We start from the raw sequence: 25335 nt of genomic DNA on the forward strand, positions 1-25335 counted from the left end.
ACCATGGGAAACGTAGTTTTCCGCGCAGCGCCGATCAGCGCTTTCGCTTCCGGTTGAGCAGCTCGTTCCGCCACGTTGGGTGAGGCGACGGCTGCTGCAGGACGTGGGAGAGTGGCTGGTGTAGCGCCAGGAGGCTCGGGCGCGTTGCGGGGAGACCCACCGCGAAGTCGCTCCCTTTCCCCAAGCGTTCTGGGCAGTGCGGACAAGGTGCTGAGGCCTCGGCCACACAAAACATGGCGGCCCGTCCCGCCGCGCGCTTTTTTCCCGCTCTTGAGCGTCATCGAAGTGCGGCGCTGCGGCGAGGCTGACATATCGCCGGCTGCCGTGCGTGTTGGCCGCGCACCTCAGGCTGCGGGACCGGCGGCGGCCCGAGGCGCTGAGGTGCAGCAGCAGAGCAGCGAGCGGCACGGAGGCGGTACGGGGCCGGCTGAAGCGAGGCGGGCGCCGGCGAGGTGAGGGGATGGCTCGTTGTGGTGCCGAGCTCCAGCTGTGCGCGGTGCGGTTACGTGCAACTGGGCACCAAAGCAAGTTCCTCTGGAAGGGCTCTGAAAGCAGGAGGAACGGCGTGTCGTGAGCTCGGGCGCAGCGTGGTGCAGCAGAAGGTCGTTGCTCGGAAGCGTGATTTTCCTAATGCTTACTGAGCTTACTTGACTTGCTGTGTCATTTCAGCGACGGGCACTTAAAGTGGGTATTGTAAAGTAGTCTTTCAAGTAAGGCTAGTGTGTACTTTTTCTAGCCTGCGGAGTTATATTTTTCATTGAAAAACAATTGTAGATCATAAAATACTTTTATTGACAAATAAAAATTAACCTGCTCAGGATTTTTTTTTTTTTTGTGATACTCGTTTTCATGTAACCAATTAATTACCAGTGTGTAATTGATTTGACTTTATATGTGTTTTGTTTTGTAGGCTGAAACTGAAATACCTGGTCTTGAACTTGCAGCAATGGGCAGAACGTATTTTGTTGAGGAAACTGTTGGGCAGTATCTTTCAGACCTCAGCGTAAAGTTTAAGCCTTATGTCACTGGGCTGTTAATAGGGCAGGTATGTATGTAGTGAAGGACTGCTAAGCCTGTATTGTACTCTTATATTAGCTGGAGAAAACCCCATCGACTTCCAAAATCTGTTGTCTGTTGCCATTCCATGGGGCTTCTATATTGCAGGAGGGTGGTCCATGAAGCGTTTGCAGCATCAGCTGAGTACTCAAGTTTTCTAAAAAAATGTTTTAAAGGACTGGACACAGGGAAAAGAAAAATCTTAACGGTAACACTTAACACTAAACCAGTTTTTTAAGGCAAAGACAGGAAAAGTTCATGCAGGAAGTAGTTCTGTAGCAGGCTATTATACAATTTAGCCCTAAGTGTTGTAAAGCAGCACTTACAGGTACTGTGTTACATAGTATGTATGTTTCTGGACTTGGTATTAGCTTGAAACTGTTGGCTCCCATTGTTGTTTTTGCAAGTGTTCTCCGCAAAGAGACTACGTAATTCGAGCTGCTCGAACTCCTCCAAAGGAAGAGCAGAAGGAAGGCAACACCAGTCCTTCAAAATTGGATTCCATTGACGAAGAATGGATCACTGCACATGCCAGTCAGGTAGTGCTATCTGAGTTTCTGGAGGGGCTGGGAGAAACGGAAAAGAGATGGAATGCACGGAGCTACCATCGCTTCTGTAATCTCTAGCCTTTTTTTCAAGAGAAATATGCTTTGTTAGGCATGCTTTGGTTTATTAAACCAAAATGTCTTTATTTTTTGCTTTCGAGGTTTATGATAAAACAGAAACGTAATAGGGCTGAAGCAAGAAAATTTGCAAGATAATCTGTTCCTCTATTTTGGAAGAACCTGTATGGGAGAAATGGCCTCGCTTATATCTGCTCTCAACTCATACTCATCTCATTAGAAGTTTTTGATGCACCGTGTTACGCCTCTGCTATGATTTGTATTAATACATGTTGTTTCCTGTCTTTTAGGTTTCTAGAATGCTTCCTGGAGGCTTATTAGTTCTTGGTGTGTTTATAATTGTAACTCCAGAACTGTCAAAAGATAGTCAAAATGCTTTACGCAGGGTAAGTAGAGAAAAATGGGAAAAAGGCTAGGATATTTTTAGGCGTGTAACTGAATAATTTTATGTTATTGTCTTTAGTATATATGGTAGTTTGTGTTTTTTTAAAAGATAAAGTAGCAAAAACATTCTGGTTTCATTTATAGTTTTGAGATTGAAACCTCCAAAATTGTTATCTTCTGGCATTTGCTAGCTTTCTGTCTCTTGTGGTGTTTTGAAGCACTATACAGTGCTCAAGTATACAGACACTTTGGTTTAGAGAAAATCTCTTTAATGCTGTTTCTATTAAATCTTTGTGGCATGATCATTAGCAATGGAGCATATTAGCTTTTTGATTGTTTAGAGGCATTTAAAATAGTGAAAGACCTATAATTTCTTTAAAAGGAGTATTTTGTGTAGAGATATTATTTGATTTAGGTCCATGGGATTGTATTTAAAAACTACTTTCTGTCATGTCTTACAGGCTTAAAATGCATTGTTGTAGTACTGAAACATCTTGTCTTGTGTTTAGTTTTATTTCTTTAGATGTAGGTTCATTTTCTTTTTTTTACAGGCCAAACATAAGTGATTTTAATGTGAAAGATTTGCAGCCTTTGGTCTAAGTTGAAATGCTGTAGTATTTTTTGTAGGAGAAAATCTTACGAGTTGAACATGTGAATATTGCTTGCTTCAGTTTGTATGAAGGGTGAATTAAGTTTGCATGTGCAACTTTCACTTTGGAGCATTAACCTATGAATCTTTGCTGAATTTTCTTTCAGTATGACATTTTGGTGACATACATGAAAATGTTATTTATCCATAATCACAATATTGTTGGAATTACAACTTCAGTACAAAACTGTTTTCCAGAACTTGTAATAAATCAGTTGGCTGGGAAAATCTGTAATATTTTTTTACCTTTAAATCTTCAGCTAATCTTTTCTATAGAAAAGTCCTTGACTAAAAGACGGCTCTGGAAACCTGCTGACGAGGATATCTCGGACAGAGCAGCTCTTCAAGTTTGTTCTGCTACAAAAAAGTATCCTTTCTTAGCAAGCTTTGTTGACTGAGACCCCAATCTGGTTTCTGTAGTTATTTTTGAATACAGGATTTTGTAGAGATTCCTAGAATTAGGTTACTACACAAACCTTAAAAAAGCAGTCTCTTCTGATTTGCTCATTTCATGGCACCATGTCCATTTATCATATTTCTGTGTAACTGGTCATAAGGCTTTGTAAGGCATGTTTAGCTGGCATCGGTATTCTCTTTTTTTGGTATTGTGTACAAGTACAGTGAACTATCAGACTGCTCATACTAAAATTATAGTTTTCTGTGAATTAAAATGAATGGGTGTCCTACGTTTGGTGGTACTTCTAATGTAGAAGCTGCAAAACAATACCATGTCTTCTGTAATCATTAGTTGATAGATGTGTCTTTTGTTTCTAGAGTAGAGAACAAGGTTTTTGGCTAGTAGAACTGGAAGGGGAAGTTAGTTTTTTAGTTGAGATAGACCTTTAAGTTGAAATCATGGACTTTTCTGATTAGCCATAGTAAGACTGTTGGCCCTCTTACTTTGGCAAAATTTCCCCAGTTTCTTACTATTAGATTTGTGTGTGTGTGTGTGGTGGCATCAAATTATGTTGCTCAGCATTAGAAGAACATTACATAAAATAAGAAAATCTGAAGTATTGCATAACTTAAGCTTGAAAATGATGCTCATAAGGAAATAGGAATGTGCCAGGCATGTGGGATCTATACTAGTCCTGCAGAAGAAGTCTGGGTTTGTTGATAATGAGATAAATGCAAGAGGAGAAGGTAAGATTTTACATAACGAATTGAGAGAAAGTGGCAAACTGCAAATTTGTGCATTGGTGGTTCTCCTTGTGAGTACCTGTTGATATTAATATAGATGACACAGCATCACTATGGTATTTGGAGTTTAGAGTCAAATGTTTTTCTACTTTTTTATGTTAATTAAAGTTAAGAACTTTCTTAGTTCTCAAAAAGGAAGCTACTATTATAAAGAACAAAGTAATTGCAAATTGTTTCTATTTGTTTTTTGCTTTCCTCTGAATCTTTTTCTTTAAGTAGTGAAGAATAGTTTGCCGGACTTATGATGTACAAGATCCAAAGGTAAGTTTGTTGCTCTATGTTGTATGCAGCTTGTAATGCATGACAACTCATGTTTAAAAAATACCTCGTGTGAGTTATATAATGTTTTATATAGGTGTTTTCTTGCTTACTTCTGCCATCAGGGTTCAGCTAAACCAGCAGACTGGAAATATCAAAGTGCTCTGTCTGCTTCCTGGTTATCCTTGGGCTGCACAGTAAATGTTAACATCCACATTCCACTTCTTGCGACTTCACCCAACCATGACTTGGAGAAGAATACCAAAGTAAGTAACTGACTGCATCAATCTTCTAGTTATTTTTCCTCTTTTAAATGTTATTTAAAGTCAATTTGAAGCATTGCTAGTATAGAAATACTGATAGCTCTTCTTTTGCTGTGCTTAATGTTTGTGGTTTCCTTTCCACAAAATTATTAGCAATTATCATTATGATCATAGAACCGCCAGGTTTGGAAAAGAGTTCAATTCCAATTGTCCACCTGCCACCAAAACTTCCTCACTAAACTGTGTCACTTAGTACCACATCTAAATGTTACTTGAACACCTTCAAAAATGGTGACTCAACCACTTCTCTGGGCAGTCCATTCCAGTGCCTGAGCACTCTTCTGGAGGATAAATTTTTCCTAACATCCAACCTGAATCTCCCCAGGCACAACTTGAGGTCATTCTCTGTTCCTATTGCTAATGACATGGGAGAAGAGGCTTACCCCCACCTTGCCACAACTTCCTTTCAGGCAGTTGTAGAGAGCGATGAGGTCTCCCCTGAGCTTCCTCTTCTTTGGACTGAACAATTCCAGTTCCCTCAGCCTCTCCCCATAACACTTCACTAACACTTCACCAGCTTTGTTGCCCTTCTTGACACGCTCCAGGACTTTGGTGTCTTTCCTGTAGTGAAGGGCCCAAAATGAAACAACACCTGAGGTGCAGCCTCGCGAGATCTGAGTACAAAGGGGTGATCACTTCCCTGCTTCTGTTGGCTGCACTGTTTCTAATACAAGCTAGGATGCCGTTGGTCATCTTGATGCCTTGGCACACTGCTGGCTTATGTTTAGCATCAATCAACACTCTCATATCCATTTCTTCCACACAGTCTTCTAGCCACTCTGCACCAAGCCTGTAGTGATGCACAGGGTTGCATCCAAAGTGCAGGATCTGGCACTTGGTCTTGCTGAAAGGCTGCAGTGAGGTCACCCTGCAGCCTTTTTTTCTCCAGGCTGAACAAACCCAGCAGTCCATCTTGTCCAGATCTGTTTGAAGGGCCTTCCTACTCCAAAGCAGGTCAATACTTGATCTCAGCTAAAATCTCTCTGTTTTACCTCATAAAATGTTGCATCCAGTTAGAACAGGGCTATGGAGTGCTTTAAAAAAATCTTAAAGGCTCTCATAAATATACCCTCTTTACAAAAATAAAATCCCTTGTTGTGTTCCTGGAGAAGCACTTAACTATCTTAAAATATTTGTTTCTTGTTTTTAAGATTTGACTTAGGAAAGATACATAGACAGATATTTCAGAGATTTTAAAACTTTTTTCAGGGTACCTTTTGAAACATATTTTGGTGGTGTTCAGCATGATACTGTCCAAGTATTATGGTCAAATTCTCTTTTTAATGACATTTTTGTTTTCACTTTTTTGAAGAATGGGTTAAATCGATGGTCAAAGCAGATAGAAGACAGTATTTTTCTGATCAATGGACAAGTTAAAGACAATGATACAGAACTGCTGGAAGGGCAGGTGAGTGCCATATAATAAGGAAAAACTAATATATGAACCTCCAGTTTCATAAAACAGTGAGCAGAAGGATTTCTGTACAATATTCATTGATGTAATTGGCCTATTTCAAATAGTTTGCAGAACTTGTTGTTTTCCCATTTTTCATTGCTGCAAATTGTCTCTTCTTCCTCTGCAATAGTGAAAGTAATGTGAATATATGACGTCTGACTAAAAAAAAACGTTCTGTATGTTGTTTCTGGCCTTACTGCCTCATTAAAGAATCCAAGGTAGGTGTAGATGTAGGTGATGAGATTACTAAGACCTATCTATGTCTAAATGTTAAAAAAAAAAAAAAAAAAAAAAAGGAAAAACCTTGATTGGCTGCCCCAGTCATTTCTCCTTTTGATTTTGTGACTATAGCCTCATGGCTATTTAGCATTTTTTTTTTCCTCTTAAAATATAATTGCACTATATGTTGCACATTTTATGCCACAGTGAAAATGATTATAAAGCAGCTTAACATAAATACTTCATATGACACGTGTTCATTTTCTTTCAGAAAAAGTTAAGGGGAAATACTCATTCCAGTACTCAGATTTTTGATGTCAAGGTTCTAACACAGTTGGTAAGTAGTGCTATCTGATAAAATGCAGTAAGAAATGAAAGAAGATTCTAGAAGAAGTGAAGGAGTCTAGAAATCCTTCTCAGTTTATCCTGCAATTTTTTTTTTTTTTCTCTGGGTATTGACTGTGAAACTGACTGTGGACAGATCTGCATGTTTTCTGTCTTGGAAGTTCTTTTCCTGATGTCCATGTTGACTAAAAATTGCACAATATAGTTGTGAGGAGAATTTGAACCATTGGCTAGAGAAATGAAGTCCCACAGACTAGTTCACTTCATACTAAGGTACTTGTGTATCCTCACTTACACTGAATTCATGGTAACTGCAATTGTTCTGAATTCCAGAATGAATCCTATTTGGAATGGCCAGCTATGGACATATCCTTGAATACTTTCATCAGAAGCTCAGTCAGTAGTTTTGAATTGAGGTATAGATCCTGTGAGCTGAATCAGAAATTGGAGTTGTCCAGGTCTAAGTTAGAAGTTTCCTCTCTAGCAGTTGTGCTGAAATGACTCCTGAGTTAGGCGCCCCAGTTGTGTCATGAAGCCTTGTGCCTAGGCATTGCTTTGTAGTCTTCCTTCATAGCACAGGTCGTTCTGTTTTGTCAGGTAATTCCTTGGTTTCGTAAAGTTGTGTCTAGCAGAACATTTATAAACTTATAAAAAGTCATTTTAAAGACTTTAGAGTATATAATCTACTTTCTTTGTTATACTGTTCCAGTGGTTAATTATCTCAGAAAAAAAAACATTTAAAAAAACCCTAACTTCTTATTTTGGCGTAATCATAGAATTAAAGAATGGTTTGGGTTTAAAGGACCCATCTAATTCCAGCCCCCTGCCATAGGCAGGACATTTCCCACCAGATGAGGCTGCCCGGGGCCCCGTGCAACTTGGCCTTGAGCACCTGCAGCAATGGGGCATCCACAGCTTTTCTGGGCACCTGTGCTATTCCAATGCCTGACCACCTTGTGAGTAAAAAAAGTCTTCCTAATATTTTGTCTAAATCTATCAGAAATCTTGAACTGTTCCCTCTTGTCCTATCACTGCACTTCAGAGAAGGAGTCCCTCCCCATCTTTCCTATAGATCCCTGTTAAATACTGGAAAGCTGTTCTAACTTACCAAGCCCTAACTCCCTCAGCCTGTCTCCATGAGAGAGGTGCTCATAGAATTAAAGAATGGCTAGAGTTGGAAGGGACTTCAAAGATCGTTTAGTTCCAACCCCCTGCTGTGGTTATGCCAACCACTGGATCAGACTGCCCAGAACCCATGAAGCCTGGCCTAGACTGCCTCCAGGAATGGGGCATCCACAACTTCTCTGGGCAGTTTCTTCTAGTGCCTTACCACCCTCTGAGTGAAGAATTGCTTCCAAACATCTAGCATAAATTATTTTCTTTCAGTTTAAATCCATTTCCCTTTGTCCTATCACTACCTACCTGCATAAAAAGTTGGTCCCTCTTCTGCTTGGAAGCTCCTTTCAATTACTGGAAGATCACAATGAGGTCTTCCCAGAGCCTTCTCTTCTCCAAGGTAAATAGTTCCAACTCCCTCAACCTTTCTTCATAGGAGAGGTTTCCAGTCCTCTGATCATTTTCATGGCCCTTCTCTGGGCCCACTCCCAGCAGCTCCACATCCTTCTTGTGCTGGAAGCCCCAGACCTAGACATAGTACTGCAGATGGGGCCTCACAAAGGCAGAGTAGAGGGACAATTCCCCTCCCCCTTCCCTGCTGGCCATTCCTCTTTTGATGGGCCAGGGTACCATTGGCCTTTTTTGGCTCCAAGAGCACACGCTGGCTCATGTCCAGCTTTTCATTTACCGGGACCCCAAGTCCTTCTCGGCAGGGCTGCTCTCTAGTAGTTTGCCTCCTAGTCTGTACTCATAGCTAGGATTGCCCTGACCCATGTGCATCACCTTGCACTTGGCCTCATGGAACCTCATGAGGTTTTCGTGGGCCCACTTTTCAGCCTACCTGGTCTCTCTGAATGGCATCCCTTCCTTCTATGCTATTGACTGCATCACTCAGCGTCATAGCGTCATCTGCAAACTTGCATCCCACAGGCTAAGTCATAGATAAAGATGTTGAAGAGCACTGGTCCCAAGATGGACCCCTGGGGGGGACTCTGCATTATGACCGGACTCCACCTGGAAGCAGAGCCATTTACAACAACCCTCTGGTTGTTCTAAATTCCTTATCCTCTGAACAGTCAACCCTTCAAATCCAAATCTCATTAATTTAGAGAAAAAGGTGTGGTGCAGAACTATGTCAAAGACCTTGCACAAGTCCAGGTACATGAAATCAGTTGCCCTTCCTTTGTCCCCCCATGCTGTCACTCCATAGAAGGCTACCAGATTGGTCAGGCATGATCTGCCCTTGGTGAATGTGTGCTGGCTGTCTCCAGTCATCTCCTTGCCTCATGTGTGCTTTAGCATCTATTCCAGGAGGATCTGCCTTGCGATCTTCCCATGCACAGACCTGAGACTCACTGACCTGTAGTTGCCTGGGTCTTTTGTTCTCCCTTTCTTCAAAAATGAGAACAATGTTTTCCTTTTTCCAGTCACCAGGGACTTCACCTGAGAGCCGTGACTTTTCAAATACGATGGAGTGCAGTTTGGCAACCACATCAGCCAGTTCCTTCTGAATCCTGGGATACACGTTATCTGGCCCCATAGACTTGTACACGCTCAGCCTTATGAGGTGGTCTCAGACTTGCTCTGCTCTTAGTCTGGGAGGGATTTTGCTCCCCCAACCTCTGCTTTAAGTTCAGGGATGCGAGAGACTTGGGAAGCCTGACTGGCAGTGGAAACAGAGGCAAAGAACTCATTGAGTACGTTAGCCTTCTCCACATCTGAGGAGGCCATTTTTCTCTTTTCATTTTTCAGAGGGGGTGCGCTCTCCTTCACCTGACTCTAGTGACCCATGTACTCAAAGAAAGCCACCTAGTTTTTTACATCCCTTACAGAACTAAATTTCATCCGTGCCATGGCTTTCTTAATCTCATCCCTGCATATCCTGACAGCATCCCTGTATTCTTCCGAGGCCACCCTTCCCTGATTCCACTGCTTATACTTTTCCTTCTTTTCTGTCAGTTTGACCAGTAAGTCCTTGCTCAGATATGATGCCTTCTCTGCCTGATATCTTATTCTGGAGTATGGAGAGCTCTTGTGCTCTCAGAAACATGTTCTTAAACCACTGCCAGCTCTGTTTTGTTTCTTTGTCCCTAAGGAGAGTTTTCCAGGGGGATCTCATCCAACTGCTCTCCTGAAGTTCAGTGTCCTGACTCTACCCTTTTCCTGGTCCACGTTCTTTGAGATCACAAACTCTACCATGGTCACTGCAGCCCAGGTTGCCTCCAATCTTAACCCCTTTAAGCAGCTCTTCTGCTCTGGTGAGCAGCAGATTCATCAACACTTCCCCTCTGATTTGTATGTCCAATACCTGAACCAGAAAGTTGTCATTAATGGACTCCAGGAGTCTCCTGGATCACTTGCAGCTCACCATGTTGATTTCCCAGCAGATATCTGGGTGATTGAAATCCCCCATTAGGATCAGAGCCTGGGAGTGCAACCCTCTTGCAGCTGAAGGAAGAAGGCCTCATCAACAGGCTTCCCTTGGTTATGTGTCCTACAGTAGATCAAAGGGCATGTGACCTGTGATAAGCCTTTTGGCCTCCACTGAACTCACTCCAACACCTCTGTGTCTTTCTGGTGCTGGAGGCCCTAGAGCTGAATGCAGCACTGCAGGTGGGTTCTCATGAGGGAGAAGCAGAAGAAGTCAGTCAGACAGTTATCTCCTTCCCCCTGCTGGTCACACTGCTTTTAATGCAGACAGGGTGTGTTTGGCTTTCTGGGCTGCAAGCTCACATTTCTGGCTTGTGTTCAGTTTTTGTACTCTGACACTTCCAAGTCCTTCTCAGGGCTGCCCTCAATCTAGTCTCCACTCAGCCTATATTCATGTTTGGGATCACTCTGACTCATGTACAGGATCATGCTCTTTGCCTTGTTGAACTTCACGAGATTCACATGGACCCACCTCTCTAGTCTGTGTCTGTGAATGGCATCCGTTTTATTGACTACATCATGCAGGTTCGTGTTGCCTGCGGACTTGCTGAGCGTGCACTCAGATCCACTGCCTGTGTCACTGACAAAGATGTTAGATAGTGCTGGTCCCGATGCCAACCTCTGAGGAGCACCACTCATCACTTGTCTCTGCCTGGACACTGAATTGTTGACTGTAACTTTTTGAGTGACCATCTAGGCTGTGGATGTCCAACCTTTTGGCTTGCCTGGGCCACGTCTGAGTGAAGAGAAATTGTCTTGGGACGCTTATGAGATGTAGAATTAAAGAAAAGGCCGTTAAGATCCAGGCATATCCTACCTGCGGCCCACCATGGCTCACAGTGCAGCCCACCCCTGCCTTGCAATTTAAAGGCAGTAGCTCTTCAGCACAGGACAGCCCCACACCTATCTCTTAGCAATTGCTAAACTGTCATTGTGCTATTAACACTGTCACCTGAAACCAGAGCATAGGGGGGGAGTGCTGCAGTGTTGACTCAAGTGATAGCAAATTACTATATGCATTTTGATATACTGGCTAAAGTCAGAGCTTTGAACAGCAAGGAATATGCAGCTGTGCTTTCTGTTTTGATAAAGGAATTTGAAAATGCAATAATAGAACCCTTACAGTTGGAAGGGATCTTTAAAGATTATCTGGTCCAACTCTCCTTCAATGAACAGGGACATCTCAATCAGTTGCTCAGAGTGTGGTCTAGCCCGGCCTTGAAAGTCTCCAGGGATGAGTCTTCCACCACATATCTAGAATATCTAGACAATGTGTTCCAGTGCATCACCACCCTCACCGTAAGAGACTTTTTCCTTATACCAAACCCAAATCTACCCTATTTTAGTTTGAAACCTTTTCCCCCTGTCCTATCGCCATGGACTCTGCTAAAGAGTCTGTCCCCTTCTTTCTTATAGCTCCCCATTAGATACTGAAAGGCCACTTGCAGGTCACCTTGGAGCCATCTCTCCAGGCTGAACAGCCCCAGCTCTTTCAGCCTGTACTTGTAGAGAGGTGTTCCATCCTTTGGATCATTTTTGTGGCCCTCTTCTGGACACTTTCCAAGAGGCCCATGTTTCTACCAAGGACTCCACATCTGTTCACAGTGCTCTAGGCGAGGTCTCAGAACAGAGGGGCAGGATCACCTCCCTCACCCTGCTGGTCACGCTGCTTTTGATGCAGCCCAGGACACGTTGCTGGCTCATGTCCAGCTTCCCATCCAGCAGTACCTGTAGGTCCTTTTCAGCAGGGCTGTGCTGCATCCTTTCATCCCGTAGCTTATATTGGTAGTGGGGGTTGCCTCAACCCAGATGCAAGACTTTGCACTTGTATTTATTGCACCTCGTGAGGTTGTCCTGGGCCCACTGCTTAGCCTGTCTAGGTCACTCTGAATGGCATCCTGTCCCTTGGGTGCAAAAAAAAAATAAAATAAAAATTCAGTTTAGATTTGTGAGACCATTTTCAGTTGATATAAGTACAGGACCTGCAAATTTTCAAATGGAATGTATAGAGTTGCAGTCAGGTATTCAACTCAAAAATCTGATCATGCCTCTTTACTAGACTCTTATAATCCCTATCTTAGCAGGAAAAATTATCCTTCGCTTCTCAATCATGCCTTGTTCATATTCATTGCTTTTTGACAGTACACACATTATGAACAATTACCATCAAGGCTGAAGTACAAAAGTAGTAAAATTTTATCACAAATGAGTGAACACCTGGATATCTCACTACGAATTGCAACTGCTGCCATCAAATCAGACTGGTGTGTTAGTATCACAAAAACAAAGTCAAATATCCCACTAGTTTTATGCTTTTGTTCCTCTCTCTTTTTTTTCCTTTTTAATATTTTAAGAAAAGTATTTTAAAGTAGTATGTTTTGTTACTAAATAATATATTAATAGAATTGTATATTTTGTGAGGGCTGCTCTGAAAGTAACACCTCCTGTTTTATTATGTTGGCCCATAACATCAGAGGCAAATGTTGGTGGTATGGCAGTAGAGGTTGAACCTTCCGACCAATATTCTGTTACGTTTTGTTGCCGTGTGACAGATGGCAGCAGAGGGGCAGTCTGACAAAATGGCATCTGATGTGCAAGTGTGTATAAAGCTGTGTCACTGAACTTCTCCATTCAAAAAAATTGCATCAATTGACATTCGCCAAAGCTTTCTTAATTGTTATTGAGAGCAAACAGTGGATATGAGTGGTGGTATGTTTCAGCAGTGGTGACAGTGGGTCAGATTGTTCTGAGTATGGGATGTTGTTTATCGCTAGCAAAAATGCACAGCTAATGGTGGGGACTATATTGAAAAATAGTATTTTGTAGCTGAGAATTTGCTCTATCAGATAATATTATTGTGCACTCTGTATGTGTTGTCATTTCCCTTGAAATAAATAGGAGGCATTACTTTGGGAGTGGCCTATATATCTGTGGCCCAAAACAATTTTTATTCACAAAATGTGGACGAGGCAAACCAAAAGGTTGGACACCCATTATCTCTCACCAGTATTGCCCACTAAAACATGCCTAAATACTACCTCTACCCTTTCCTTAAACATCCCCAGGAATAATGACTTCACAGCTTCCCTGGGCAGCCTGTTCTAATGCCTGACCACTCCTTCTGAGAGGAAATTCTTAATATCCAACATGAACCTCTCCTGGAACAACTTGAGGCTATTCCTTCTTACCCTTGTTGCTGCTTACCTGAGGGAAGAGGCTGATTGCCACCTTGTCACAACCTCTTTTCAGGCAGCTGTAAGGTCTCCCCTGAGACTTCTACAGAACTACTGCAGTTCCCCCAGCACGACTTGTGCTCCAGGCACTTCACCAGCTTCATTGCCCTTCTCTGAACACACTCCAGGGCCTTGATGAGCCTCTTGCCATGAGAGGCCCAAAACTGAACCCAGCACTCAAGGTGTGGCCTCTCCAGAGCTGAGTATGGAGGGATGATCACCTCCCTGCTCTTGCTGGCTGCACTATTTTTCTGATACAAGCTGGGATGCCATTGGCAATTTTGGCTAAAGGGGCACACTGCTGGCCCATGTTCAGTCAAGACAACCAACACCACCTCTACCTTTGTGCAGCTTTCCAGTCACTCTGCCCTAAGCTTATAGCACTGTATGTGATTTTTGTGACCGAAGTGCAGAATCTGACACTTGGTTTAGTTGAACTTTATTATCTCACTGACCTCAGACCAAAAAGTAAAAAGAAAAAAAAATTGAAAAATCGATTTTTTTTTCAGCATTCTTGAAACTCGTTCTCAAATTCCTTTATCAAAATGGAAAACAAGGCTGGAATTTTTTTGCTGTTCACAGGAGTGTGTTTAGCCATCATATCAAAATGCATACAATTATTTGCCATGGCTTGAGATAGCTCTGCACTGCTCCCTCCCCATGCCCTGGTTTTAGCTGACACAGTGCTGACTGCTCACTGATGTTTGGTCATTGCCCAGCAATGAGTGCACACCTGGGGCTGGGTCGGGCTGGGCCGCTCAATGGGAAGAGCCACTGACAAGATGGTGCAGGGCAGGGGTTGGGCTGCAGGACAGGCTGGGTTGGGCTGCAGGATGTGTCTGATCTGGGCAATTCCTTACCTATCAAGTGATTCATTCACCAAATCTGTTTCTCCATTTTAGAGACAAGGATGTTGTGTGGGACTTTGTTATCAAATGCTTTGGACAATTCCCAGTTTATGACATCAGTTGCTCTTTGCTTATGCACCAACAGTTTAGATGGCCAGCAAATTTGCCAGGCACAATTTACTCTTAGTGTGTCCATGTTGTCTGTCACCTACCACTTCTCTGCTTTCCATGTGCCTTAGCATAGTTTACAGGAGGATTTTCTCCAGGATCTTGCCACGTGCAGAGGTGAGACTGAATGGGATGCAGTCCCCTGGATCTTCCCTTCCTTCCTTTTTAAAAAAGTGAGGGTTACGTTTACTTTTTCCAGTCACAACATAAGTTGATTACACAGTTCCTGCAAAAGTTACACATCCAGGTGTTTCCAGGTGTGTCTTAAAATGCTTCCTAGGATGCACTCATTGCTTTTGTAAATAGGGAAACTGTCTCTAGGGAACAGGTTGATGTAGTTCTAAATACGACATAGATATAGATATTAGATATATATGTATTCATATATATATTATATAATAGATATTAGATAGATATATAATTACTGCTTGTTGATGGGTGGCTCTCTGACTACCCTACATTATGCTTATTATGCAGTAAAAATAACTACTTAATTACTAAAAAAAAGTGCTTAAAAGCTTGCTAGATTGCGATACCAGTACTTAACAGCTTTTTCCTGAAATGTTTTGGAAGTCTCACAGACACAAATATTTAAATCACAAGAATAAGTTTTAAGTAATTGAAAATGAGAGATATTTTGAGTTATAATTAACAAAACTAAGAAAAAAAAAAGAAAAAAGAGGAATTATGAGGGAAGGCAAGTTACATGTAAACATCTAAAGTATGTTTTTAATTTCCTAGCTCTGTTTTTCATTATTCGTGCCGCAAGTGCCTAGGTAACAAGATAAAACTGAAGAACATTTGTTTTTCAGTCCCAGGGTTCAAGTCATAGATCAACAGCAACAGTCCAGGTCTGCAGTGGTTCCATAAATCTCAAAGGTGCTGTGAAGTGCAGAGCCTATGTACATAACAACAAGCCAAAAGTGAAAGAAGCTATTCAGGTAATGTCCAGTTCCTCAGAAATAATTTTCCAAAATACATAAAATTTATCATGCTTTTTTCATCACTGAAATGATGTGGCATAAACTGGGGTTCACCCCTTGAACGTATAGATTAGTTTCTGAAATCACTGAGGGGAGAGGTGGTGCGTTCAGTTCATTTTTCACTTTTTCAGCTATTTCTTCTGTTAAAACTATCCTTTGGTGAATCTTTGCATAATTTGTGTTTAGGCTGTTACAGATTTTCTTAAGAAAATGTTGCAGACTATAATTTTGTACACGTAGAAGGTAAAATACAACTTTGATCAGTGTTTTTTTGTTGTTGTTCTTTATTGAGTCAATGCCTTGTCATTATTTTTGTTTGATTTTGATGTCCAGAAATCATCAGTTCTAGCACTACTAAAATTTTTCTCTGCTTTTCGTCTTTGTTGTTTTCTATTTTATATTAGTTTTTGTAATGCTAGCTTCTCATTACTGAACTTTTAGTTCTCACTGGGGATTTTAAAATCTGATAAGATTATCTCTTATTTATTTTTCTTTAGAGTTTTTTTTTTTTCTGGAGAACTATTCTTTCTACATGGTTTAGACCTATGAGGCACTTCTGTTCTTGTTTCTTACTAACGGAAAGCTTTGCAAATATCTTTTGTGTTGCTCAGTTTTTTACTTTTTCCTTTTGCAGGCTTTGAAGAGAGACATAATAAACACATTGAGTGATCGTTGTGAAATACTGTTTGAAGATCTCATAATAAATGAAGGACGTTGTAAAAAAAGTAGGAATTCAGAGAAAAAATCCGTTTACACTTGCAATACACTTGCAATTTTTGTTCTTATAGAAAGCTCTGCTGCCATACTGAAGTCCTGCTAGAGAAAAAAAAACACAAAAAACCAGCAAAACAAATTGCAAAATTTCCATTTGTCAGGATTGACGTTTTCTTAAGTCAGAAGAGTTTTGATTAAATTTAGATATGTTTCTTGGAACCAGTTTTCACACAAAGTTTGTGTTTGGTTCTTATGGCCATAAAATGCAATTTCAACCTGACTGTGAATTCTGTAATTTTTTAAAATTCCGTAGTTAAAACTCTAACTGAACTCCTAATTTGTAGTTTGTGTTTTTTACAAAATCCCTCTATGGCATTCTTTTCTACTAATATAAAAATGAAAGATATGATAAAATTTGGCAAGATTATAAGAACCAGCTGTGGACATGGCCTTGGTTGTTCCTATGTTACCTGTATAGCATTCTGCATTTCTATTAGCCAACTTTATCTCAACTCCGTAATTTAAACTGTTTTCAGTTGCATGCAAGTTTCAGTTTCCTCAATAGGTGGCACCCTTCCTTCGTGGCTGTAGATAGCGAATAAAGCAGCCAAGTGTTTGCAGCCTTCGAGGTGTTGAAATTATATGCTGTCCCATTCTGATTCATTTTTTTTTCTTTCATTCCTATGGTTGGGATATAGAACACTGCTTAAGAGAAATGCACTTCACACTCCATGCTCTTATCTGCAGTCTTTCCCAGAGTTCTTCTGCTAGTCATTCTAAACACGATAAAAGATCTGTTAAACATTTGTGGTCTGTTTTGGAGGTCTCTCAGATATTTCTGGAGAGACTAAAAACTTCTGTATCATAGCAGCCAAATCTTTCATAAAATAATAACATCAAACAAACCATGTTTGTAATCAGGATTTTTACATGGAAACCTTGAGCAGTTCTTTTGCAACAGCTTGGTCTTTCTATCAGAGATTAGTTGGGAATCTTATCATAACTATCAAGGCTTTTACTTAGATGATATTTTTCCCCCTTTTCTTTTAGATTTTGAGAGGGTATATCATGTCTTACCTCAAAGACTGTTTGTTCCTTTTGCTGGATCCAGTGTGATGCTCAGTGATTATAAGTTTGGTGATGAGGCTGCTGGAGAAATTCAGGAACGTTTTCTTGAAATGTTGGACCAATTTGTGCAAGCTGAAGATATCTATGTAGCAGAGGAAGTTAACACAGGTAAATAGAGTATCTGAGAGCCAGGCTAGAGTGCATCAGAAATTATCAAAATGTTAATTGATTGCAAAGGCCAGTTTTATCCAGACAGGGATTTTAATATGTTTAAAGTTGCTTTACATCATATCAATATTTTTGAAGCTTGTTTATATCAATCTAATTGCATTTTAAACATATTTCTCAAAAATTGTATGTTTCTTGCAGCTTCTCTTTTTGGCTTATAACAGAGCACTGCCAATTATAATGCACTTTCTTATCGATTGTATTATCTATGCAACCATGGTTGCAGCTCATGAGCTATAATAGATATGGAAGTATATAGCTGAGCAATGTTTATATAGGATGAGAATATATAAACATTGTTCAGCTATATACTTACATATCTATTATATCTATTTGAGAAAAATCTATAAAGCTTTATACTCTGCTTATTATTACAATAATTCAACTTTGCGGTTCAAGAGCAGAGTAATTCTAGTGCTAGACAGAAAAAGAAGTTGAGAAGTCAAATCTGTTTTTTGAATAAATGTTTTAAAAAAACCCTAAAACAAAAAAATAATCTTAAAAATGCTTATAGCATGACTTTTTCAAAAAATATAAAGTCTCTTCTTTGTTCTGAGTGTTTTTTCTTACGTACTGAATGCAGTGCTCAAAACTGAAGTTTTGTGGTTCACTTGGAAAGAATGTGGTTTACTCAGACAGATCTTTCTTTTTTCTACTGAATGTTTTACAAGTTTATGATCTCATGAAGCTATTATCTTCTATTTAATACACATACTTTGCTACAATCTAGTTATTGGTTCTTTTTCTGAAACTTCTCTGATTTATTTTCCCATATAATCTGAATTAGATTGTACCCTATTTTTTTCCATAAGAGTTTGATTTCAGTCTTGGAGTCAAATCTGTATTTGAAATGCATCTAGTAATACTTCCTTTGGTCTCTTGGAAGAAATTCCCACCCCAGTGTCATTGTGAGCTGCACAATGTAGTTTAAGTACAGTAGTTTAAGTACAAAAAATTATCACTAATTCTTAGATAATAGTAGTGATATCTTCTTGATATTGGTATTAGTGGACAAAAAAAAGCGTAGCCATGATCGTGCTCTCTAAATTGAACTGTGATTCCTGAAGTTCTTGTTGACCCCCTCACTCATTTTTTTAAAACTAAAAACATTTAAAACATTTAAAACTTTGAAACATTTAGAACTAACCATAAATTCTTACATCTTTCTGAATTTATTGGATTTCCTAAGTTTTAACTAAACTTAGCAGTGAATCTGACCCGTTGAATTGAGAAGCAAAAGATGTGCACAATGTAAGAGCCTGGAGAAAAAACAGTAAAGGCAGTAAAAATCTCTTGTATTATGATAGTACCTTTTATTAATCTTAAATCTAGTTATTACTAAAAACTAATAACTTAAAGCAATTAGTTTAACTTATGGAAGTAAATTAATGCAGCACTGAAGGTAGGTGTGGGAAGAGGTGATTGTTCAGTTCAGCTTTACTGCTTACGTAATGATGTAGGATCCAGAGATAGGAAGAAAGGCAGCACTTAATCTAACAGCAGTGCATCAAAACGACCAGGAGCTATCGTACATGTAAAATGATGTCTGGATAGCTCACAAAGTACATCTGTGTTCTTGTAACTTATTGGTTATGGAGCTAGATATGTGGGATTTTTTAAAATGTAAATTAAAGTAAATGCATAAAAGAGGAAAAGGAAAAACATACCAAGAGGATTTTACAAAAGAAATGAGACTGAGTTCGCCCCGGTGAACATCTAAATGTTTGCCCATAAGAATGGGTTCTGGCATTGCTCCTGGTGGTAATTATGCTATCCATGCAGTGCTGTTTGATGATTACTGCTAGGAAATTATTAACTTGAGATTTCTCAAAATGCTTCTTCAATTTATTAGCACCAGAAGGCTATTTTAGAAACTAGACCTGCTAGCTATGTTGTTTTACTTACTTTATTGTAAAGAAAAGCATTAATTCTACAGCTTTTTCTTGGTACTTTGAGATTTTGCAAGTAGGTATTGCTGTAAACATACTTTTGTGACAGGATAGTTTGGGGCTTCCCTTGTGCATTCCCAGTGTATCATTCTAATATGGCTAGCATTTGTTGTTTCTCAAAGCTTGATTGTCATTACTAAAAATATTTCTAGTACTCAGTATGTGGTATGAAAACTGATTTGCTGCAAACGTTGACATCTACCTGCTTGTACTGCAGTTACTGTTATTTTAGACACTGACCTTGAATTAGTGAGAGAAGTGATATCTGCTACAAAGTTATGCAGAAAATTTACTTACAAAGAAACCTGTTTAAAAATCAAAAACTTAGGGAGGCTTTTCAAATGGTGTCTTTTTTTATGTTCTTTAAACAGTCTAAATAAGAAGACTATCCAATCAATACAGTGAAAAGATCTATGATTAAGAAGCACATAGCCAGCACACGTGAAATGAAGATTTTTGGAGAAGGCCAGGTTCATGTGCTGACTTCATATGGCCTGTTGTTGTCACCTGCAGCTTTATTTTCTTAATCACTTGAACATCTCTCCAGTGAGGTCGCTCTGGGGTCTTGCTTTAAAATTGTTACATGGAAAATGAAAAGCAAAACCAGAACTATCTGTAACTGAAAGATGTAAACAGCTGTGGTTTCGAGATATAAGATACTTTAATGCAAGCAATTGAAAGGTCTGCATTTATGACTGGCTTTTCGAAAGCCCTGTTCCTCCTCAGGCTGGGGGTGTTAAGTAGGCTGAGTAGATGAGATGGTGGTGGTAATCTCTTCTCCATCTTTGTTAGCGAATTGAGGAATTGCTGAGGAATTAAGCGTTCGTATAATTGGTTCATAGAATTCTGCTTTCAAAAACTCTTTATATGGTTTATAATACAACTGCTTCAAATACAGGTCTTCCTTAACTTAATAGCATAAATGCCTTCAGTAAGTAAATAGCCCAAGAGTATTTCTTTTTTGCTTTTTCTCTCTCTTTCTTTATTTTCATGAATAAGTGGGCATTGCTGCCTTGATGTTTAGCTTCAAAATTATTTTCAGAAATGTGTAGCTGTTCTTAGAACAGTGCAAAGAAAAGTAAATTTGGAGGGCACCAACTGTCCTACTTGCTCATCAGAAGTAAAGCAGAAAGTAACCTGCTATATCTAGACTTTAAAAAGGACCCAAGAAATGTGGTCAACTTCTCTAAAAGCAAGAGGTTATTTTAGGGAACTGAAAACTCTTCTAAGTAATTTGAGAGATTGTAGTGCTCTTACTACACTGGGTACAGTACTTATTTAAAAAGCTGTCATGTAACTGTTAATCATTTACTTATTGTACACTAGTTACAGATTTCTGCTCATATTTTGGGTAGATGAAGTTGTGTTCTTCTTCGCACAGAAAAAATAATGATGAAAAAACAGCCTCAGATATTAAAGTTAAGATGATTTCTCTTCAAGAAAGCAACCCATGCATTGAATGTTTTTATTCTTATTTTACATAATGTGAAGCTTACTGGCAGATCTCAGCCATGTTTATGCTTAGTATATGCATACATATTAGTGTAAATTTAAAGCTACCCTGTTAAGTTTTGTATAAGGCAGTTCTTAATTTCTGCCCTGGAGTACACTTTATACAAAACCAGTGGATTAAGGGATATAAATGGCTAAAGACAGGTTGTAAATGGCTAGTTTGAATACTTTTGTGAAAAGCAAGATCTTGTGCAAGTTTGACTTAAGATTTTGAAGATATGTACACATGACTCATCTTAGATGACAGAAACAACCTATCTGATCACACATTCAGATTATACATTACCCTCAGACTTTAGGATAAAGTACATTTCCATGAGTCATTCGCACATGAATCATAATGGGATGTGCCTTGTGTTACTCAGCTATGTAATTTGTAATTAAAGCTGATTAACAACCCCACTCTGAAAATGAGACATCCTTTTTTTTTTTTATTTAGATCAATATTTTGTAGACTTAGTATTTGGCACTGCTGTTGTTTTTCCTTTATCTTTGGAACAGGAACAGTATGTTTGTCTCTCTTTTGTATCTGTGTTTCTATTCCCTTCTTTCTGAAGGCATCCGGGTCTCACTGCAATAGCACAAGCACTTTCTCCCACTTCCTTTGTACTTTTCCACTGCAGAAATGCAGTAGTAATTACTGAACTGTAATTAAAACTTTTGATGCCTTAACAAACTGTGCTTGGGACAGGAATGGCAACTGAAGGCATTTGGCCCATGGCCACCACTGACCTTATCATTAGACTGCAGAGACCAAAGCGTGCTCATTCTGTGTGGGACAAACAAGCAAATTCATGTAGAGGTCTTCTTTCTCTCCTCCCTCCTCTCCAACATGCTGGTTATATCAAAGTGATTAGAGAAATCTTTGGATAGGAAATAGATAAGGGTCTGAATTCCATTAGTCTGGAAATAGTCAAGCTCTTTCTCATCCTGGATGAGCAGCCCAAGAATTTAGTAATTGTTCCAAAGGAGAATAGACCCTCTATTCCTGTTCTGGAAGAATATTTTTTAGGGACTTTTCAGAAGAAGTTTCTGTGCTTTGAAAAGAACATTTATTTTTGTGCAACAGGTGAATGATGCTGGTCTTTTAGTGGCAATAGGTTTTGCATGTACCCTTAATTCTGCACAAATGGCTTTGAAGGGAAATCTTTTAATACTGTGCTGTTGCTGCTATACCATTTTTACAAGGATAAGCTGATTTTTCTACTTTGTGAAGTTGTTAGGAAGTTCACAGTCTTCTGGATTAATTCAAGTTTGAAATGCAAATGTTACCTTTTCACCTGGTATTTACTTGTTCACTTGATTTCCATGCAGTTGGTATTTGTCCAGTTTCTGAAAACGTGGATCATACACAACAGAAACAACTGACGGAAGCAACACTGCTGTTGAAACTTCAACAAAATATGGGTATGTTACTTCCCTATTTCTACTCTGGCAATGTAGAGATTATGATGGGTCCTTTCTCTATATAATTTGCTTCCATTATTATTCTCACAGCTGGTGAGATTAATTAAAAAATATGTATATACAAAAAAAACCACCTTAATTGCTTCTGCGAAGAGATGCAGTAGCTTTTCTAGAATTTTACTGTTGTATATACAGGGTGTTTCTGGGGAAATAGGAACCTCAATTCGCTGTTTGAACAAAACCAGTGCTTGTAGTTCATTCAGCCTACAAGTCAATACAGAAAGCTTAAGTTATTGGAGAGCCATCATTTCTATAATTTTGTAGTTGGGAAAAAAACCCACATCTGAATGGCTCTGTTGAACAGGCATCCTTAAATTTGCTAGTAACTCAGTAAGCTTCTTCTTTTGATGAATACATATGGGCTTGGGTGGTATTTCTCAGCCTCAGTATAGGAAAGAGCAACTACAGAATTCTTCCAATTGCTGTCTCCATTATATCCCTTGCTTCAGCTTTCCAGCTCTCATACATCTGTCTGCACTTACTGCAGTTCTCCTTGTTGTGAGCCTTAGCTGTCTTTTTGTATTACAATAATTGCACTTTAGTCAACAGTAACATTTGCTTTCTATTAATTCTTAATTCTAGAACATGGTAACTTTAATGGAGGAAAGTATTAATGTCTGTTAGGTTTGCACATAACAATGTATTATTCTCTCTAGTCATCAGTCCTTCCTTTAACCCCAGCATATTCTATTCAACTGCATCAGTAACAAACTATTAGTCAATAAGAAAATTGCTTTGAAAATTGCTGGTACAAAGAAATTTAAGGAACAGATGAGGTGCCACAGAGAAAAACTGTGGAAAAATTTAGTAGCTTTTGTTTCTTAAAGCCTGAAGATTTTGTTATTTTTGCTAGTTGTATTCCTAGAATTAAGCAGTAGTGTGGAGTCACTGCCTTATTTTATGGGCAGGGCATGACCGAGTTAGTAGAGAAGGTGCAGGTTTTTGGAAGGAGACTGCTCTGACCAAAGATTTTATGAGAAACTTCTGTGATTTAATTATCTGAGATCATAGCTTTAACTTTAGGCTTAGCAGTGGTGTGCATAGCTTTTGGGGTGGCTTTTGCTGTGTCTCCTCTTGCTTGTCATTCATACTGACCCTACCCTCCACACCCTAGCTGCTGACTGTGCCACTCACTGAACTCGCTGCTCACCAAAAGTATTTCCTTTGTTGTTTTTAGGTGTGGTAATAGCAGTTGCTGTTGCAGTCTTTGCATCAATCTTCTCTTTCAATTACTTCAGCGACTAAAGTCGAGCACAAGCAGCCTCACTGAAGTACTGACTGGTGATTACATTTATACAGGATGGAAACATCGGGGTTTAATATACCAGTAGTTGAGGATTGTTGCCTAAAAACCACCAGTTAGATGTGCAATATAAATTGTTATGATATTTTCGGTTACCTTGTTCCAGCATGCAATTAATATATCAAGTAGCAGGTGAATCAAATTTATACAAAACTAGTTATGTTACTCTTATGTAAAGAAATGATATTATGGTTTAGAAAGTGTCCTTAAACCAACACAGAACCGCCATTTTCCTCTAGCTTCTAATTTTAACATAAAATGTTACTGCTGGTATTTTTCAATCTATTGCTAATATTAGCAGAGTTACTTAGCATGAAAATTCTTTCTTCAGGAGTTCCATTGCTAAAATATATCTCATCTTATTAAACTTAATCAAGGGAAAATTAGATTTTATGAAGCCAACGTCTCACCACACGCACTTTTTAGATAATATTGGTTTAACTAGCTCAATAGTTGTCGAAGTAATTTCCAGTAGGCCAATTCAGATTGTAAATAACTTAGTTTAAGACCTGGAGAACTCAAAAATCAGTAAAATGTGTAGAATTTTGTGGGTCTTCTGCCTTTTACCCTGTAACTTCTGATGACAATATCTCTATGCTGAGCTAGGACAGAAATCTGCATCTAGGCAGCTGTTAAAGACTATTTTTTTTTTTTATAACTAAGCTGTCAATTTTTTTTTGCTAGTCCTGATTTTTAGACCATAAGCAGATAGCTTTCCATGATTAGATATTCTTCTGGATATAGTGGGCAATATCATTATCATAAACTTGACATGAGGAATGCAGGGGGAAGAATAGTTCTTGTAAAGTTAATAAAGGTAATTCATATATGAAACACGATGTTTGCTTGGATCGGAATCATAGTAGAATAGAATTTCAGATTTTAGCACGCTTAAATATCACTGCAAGTTTCTTTTTAGTCTAAAACATAATCAAGTACATAAGTATGTATTTGGATACTTTCAATAAAAGGTAACAATGGGAAGTATGCATTTTAAATCCTCTTACCTTGTCTGTGTATTCTGTTTTCACATGTTTGGTAAAATTATCTACTTTTAGTTTTGTAACTTTATTGTGGAATACAGCTCCTCTGTGCTCAGTATTGTCAAGTAGGGCCTCACAGGGAAAAGTGAAGGCAATAACTGGAGACACTGTTTTCAGGTAAGTCCATCAGCTACTGCATAGTTTATAGATGAGTCATATTCTGTGCAAATAAAAATTGAGTGCTGCCCAGAAAATGAGGTGAGTTTACCAATATGCTTTATTATATGGTTGGTCTAAAAATTACTCTGCTGTAGCCTCCAAAAGAAGGTATTGTAAGGGAACAGAAGTAATGGGAAGAAAAAAGGTTTTGTCTCCCTTCCTCTCTCTCTCTCTCTCTCTCTCTCTCTCTCTCTCTCTCTCTCTCTCTCTCTCTCTCTCTCTCTCTCTCCCCCCTCTCTCACTCAGGTTTTTGGTTTTTTTTTTAATATTCTTGTCCTGTTTGCCTCATTCTTGCTCAGATCTCTAGAGGACTCAAGCTTGATTGCAAAGAATTAACATCTTGTGTTTTAAACAGTCACACTTTTAAACTTGTGTTTGCTTGGTATTCTTGTGTGTGTGTGACTATTTGTCTGATTCACTTCATGGTTAAATCATTCTGTATGAGATAGAATATTTGTAAGCTAGACAACAACAAAGTCACTGAATTGCAAGTCTTTTCCTTGAGCTCTTGCCCATCTCCCACCCAGGTTTACTTGCAATTTCTGTATACAGCACCATGAAGGAAAGCCAAAAAAGGGACTGCTTCTATAACACTGTTTTA

The 25335-nt window shown here is 39.3% G+C and overlaps 1 protein-coding gene across 4 annotated transcripts; it reads left to right on the top strand.

Annotated features, from left to right (window-relative positions):
* The first annotated feature begins 16 nt into the window (after window positions 1-16).
* Window positions 17-24530, top strand: ODR4 (odr-4 GPCR localization factor homolog). Of its 4 annotated transcripts, none has more exons than XM_090145893.1 (16): window positions 17-452; window positions 911-1045; window positions 1464-1595; window positions 1970-2065; window positions 2973-3079; window positions 4137-4173; window positions 4296-4436; window positions 5806-5901; window positions 6440-6505; window positions 6847-6929; window positions 14380-14425; window positions 15121-15249; window positions 15926-16016; window positions 17056-17241; window positions 22077-22169; window positions 23407-24530. In XM_090145893.1, exons 2-16 carry the CDS (start codon window positions 947-949, stop codon window positions 23472-23474), a joined length of 1470 nt encoding a protein of 489 aa, XP_090002019.1. In that variant the 5' UTR covers window positions 17-452; window positions 911-946; the 3' UTR covers window positions 23475-24530. The 4 variants fall into 4 exon arrangements, with proteins under 4 accessions (XP_090002019.1, XP_090002020.1, XP_031464347.2 ...); XM_090145894.1 differs by having other exon boundaries at window positions 17-207; XM_090145895.1 differs by lacking the exon at window positions 17-452 and adding an exon at window positions 664-684.
* Window positions 24531-25335: the final 805 nt, after the last annotated feature.

Source organism: Phasianus colchicus, chromosome 9 (genome assembly GCF_987193195.1).
Source record: "Phasianus colchicus chromosome 9, bPhaCol1.hap1.1, whole genome shotgun sequence".
Classification (NCBI taxonomy): domain Eukaryota; kingdom Metazoa; phylum Chordata; class Aves; order Galliformes; family Phasianidae; genus Phasianus; species Phasianus colchicus.

What these genes read in the sequence shown, in the direction of transcription:
- ODR4 (XM_090145893.1), top strand. Translation starts at nt 947, where the DNA reads ATGGGCAGAACGTATTTTGTTGAGGAAACTGTTGGGCAGTATCTTTCA. An exon ending in GTCAAAATGCTTTACGCAGG is followed by an intron (nt 2,066 to 2,972) that starts GTAAGTAGAGAA and finishes TTAAATCTTCAG; the next exon opens with CTAATCTTTTCTATAGAAAA. An exon ending in CAGAACTGCTGGAAGGGCAG is followed by an intron (nt 5,902 to 6,439) that starts GTGAGTGCCATA and finishes ATTTTCTTTCAG; the next exon opens with AAAAAGTTAAGGGGAAATAC.